At 42.6% G+C, this 1,486-nt stretch overlaps 1 protein-coding gene across 1 annotated transcript in view; it reads right to left on the bottom strand.

The window, feature by feature from the left end:
- LOC142310436 (uncharacterized) overlaps positions 1-1,224 on the bottom strand; it is a 38,919-nt gene extending 37,695 nt beyond the window's left edge. Inside the window, exons 1-3 of the mRNA XM_075347962.1 lie at positions 1,096-1,224; positions 890-1,013; positions 707-804 (exon numbers count right to left, since the gene is read on the bottom strand). Coding sequence (XP_075204077.1) covers positions 707-804; positions 890-1,013; positions 1,096-1,119 — 246 coding nt within the window. The 5' untranslated portion in view covers positions 1,120-1,224. The remainder of the gene's footprint in view (positions 1-706; positions 805-889; positions 1,014-1,095) is intronic.
- Between the last annotated feature and the right edge of the window lie 262 nt (positions 1,225-1,486).

The raw sequence follows: 1,486 nt of genomic DNA, 5'->3' as shown, positions 1-1,486 counted from the left end.
CAAGAGAAGCCTCACAGGGAAAAAGGACCGATTTTAGTGTGTGTTAGTGAGCTCATTGCAGATAAAAAAAAATGATTTTCATGAAACATTTGTAATAAAAAATTTATTTTATCTATTCTATTTTAGTCTATTTTAATTTATTTTGAGGTATTGTCTTATTTAACATAGTTACTTAAATTGTCAGAAAACGTGATGTCCTATGACAAAGCGGAGGTCATTTTCGCTTTTTCGCTTTTCGAAAATCTACGCGTGACACAATCAGATTGTTAAATCTGCATATTCTGAAAACTGATCATTCATTATACGCTGCACTACAACGGTCATGTGTGTAATAGGTTTCATATGTGAGTGTGAAAATGTTTCTAATAAAGATAAAGTGTTCATTCAGAGTATAATAATGGGGGATAACACAAGACTGAACACAAGACCTTCACAGCCGTCTACACATCACAGGGAGATTTCATGACTTGAAATTTCAGCTCACCGCCACCTGACCTTGTCATTACCCAGACTCTGGAAACGGCCCTGTCCCAGCCGTGGAACAAAAACTGAAGGAGATAATCCAGCTGGGTGCAATAACAGACAGTGCACAACTAACATTAACGTTACTTGTGCACTGTCTGTTCATGCACGAATAAAGAAACACTGTTATTGCACCCAGCTGGATTATCTCCTTCAGAGATTATGACACCTTCTCTCCATCTACCTGATAATCCTGAGGAACATCTGGATCTTCTTGTTTACAATCCTGTGGAAGAAGAGGACGGGGACATCTCTCTGGTGTTGTCCTCTCACTGGATAGAACTGGAGGAGACACATACAGGGACTGAATTAATTCTTTACATACTAGATAATTATTAGGCCGTGTGTATTTAGTCCTGTCTGTTACCTGGTGATGTGAGGGGCTGGGGACCCTCCATCATGACGTCCTTGTACAGATCTTTGTGTCCTTCTAAATACTCCCACTCCTCCATGGAGAAATAGACGGCGACATCCTGACACCTTATAGGAACCTGACACATACAATGATACCGTCATCCCCCGATCCCTTCATAGCGTTACTGTATAATGTCCCAGCATTCCCAGCAGTGTCACCTCTCCAGTCAGCAGCTCAATCATCTTGTAGGTGAGTTCTAGGATCTTCTGGTCATTGATGTCCTCATGTATCAGGGGGTGAGGTGGAGGCCTCGTGATTGGGCTCAGGGGTCTTCCCCATCCCTCAGACACAGGGTCTGACAGCGATCACTAGAGGTCTTCTTCACTACTGTGTAATCCTGGTTATGGAGAGACACATTAATAAATCTCACTACAGACATTTCCAGAGTCCTCACCTCTCCAGTTCTGTCCATCTGTTATTCCCATAGATAAGAATGATGTAATGTGACGTCATCAGAATCTCTCACCTCTCCAGTAAGCCGGAAGAGGATCTCTAGGGTGAGGTGTAATATCCTCTCCGCCATCTTGTCCCTGTCCCTATCCATCCTTG

Source organism: Anomaloglossus baeobatrachus, chromosome 5 (assembly GCF_048569485.1).
Source record: "Anomaloglossus baeobatrachus isolate aAnoBae1 chromosome 5, aAnoBae1.hap1, whole genome shotgun sequence".
Classification (NCBI taxonomy): domain Eukaryota; kingdom Metazoa; phylum Chordata; class Amphibia; order Anura; family Aromobatidae; genus Anomaloglossus; species Anomaloglossus baeobatrachus.
The sequence above is the reverse complement of the archived record's forward strand: the minus strand, read 5'-3'. Positions and strand labels throughout refer to the sequence as shown.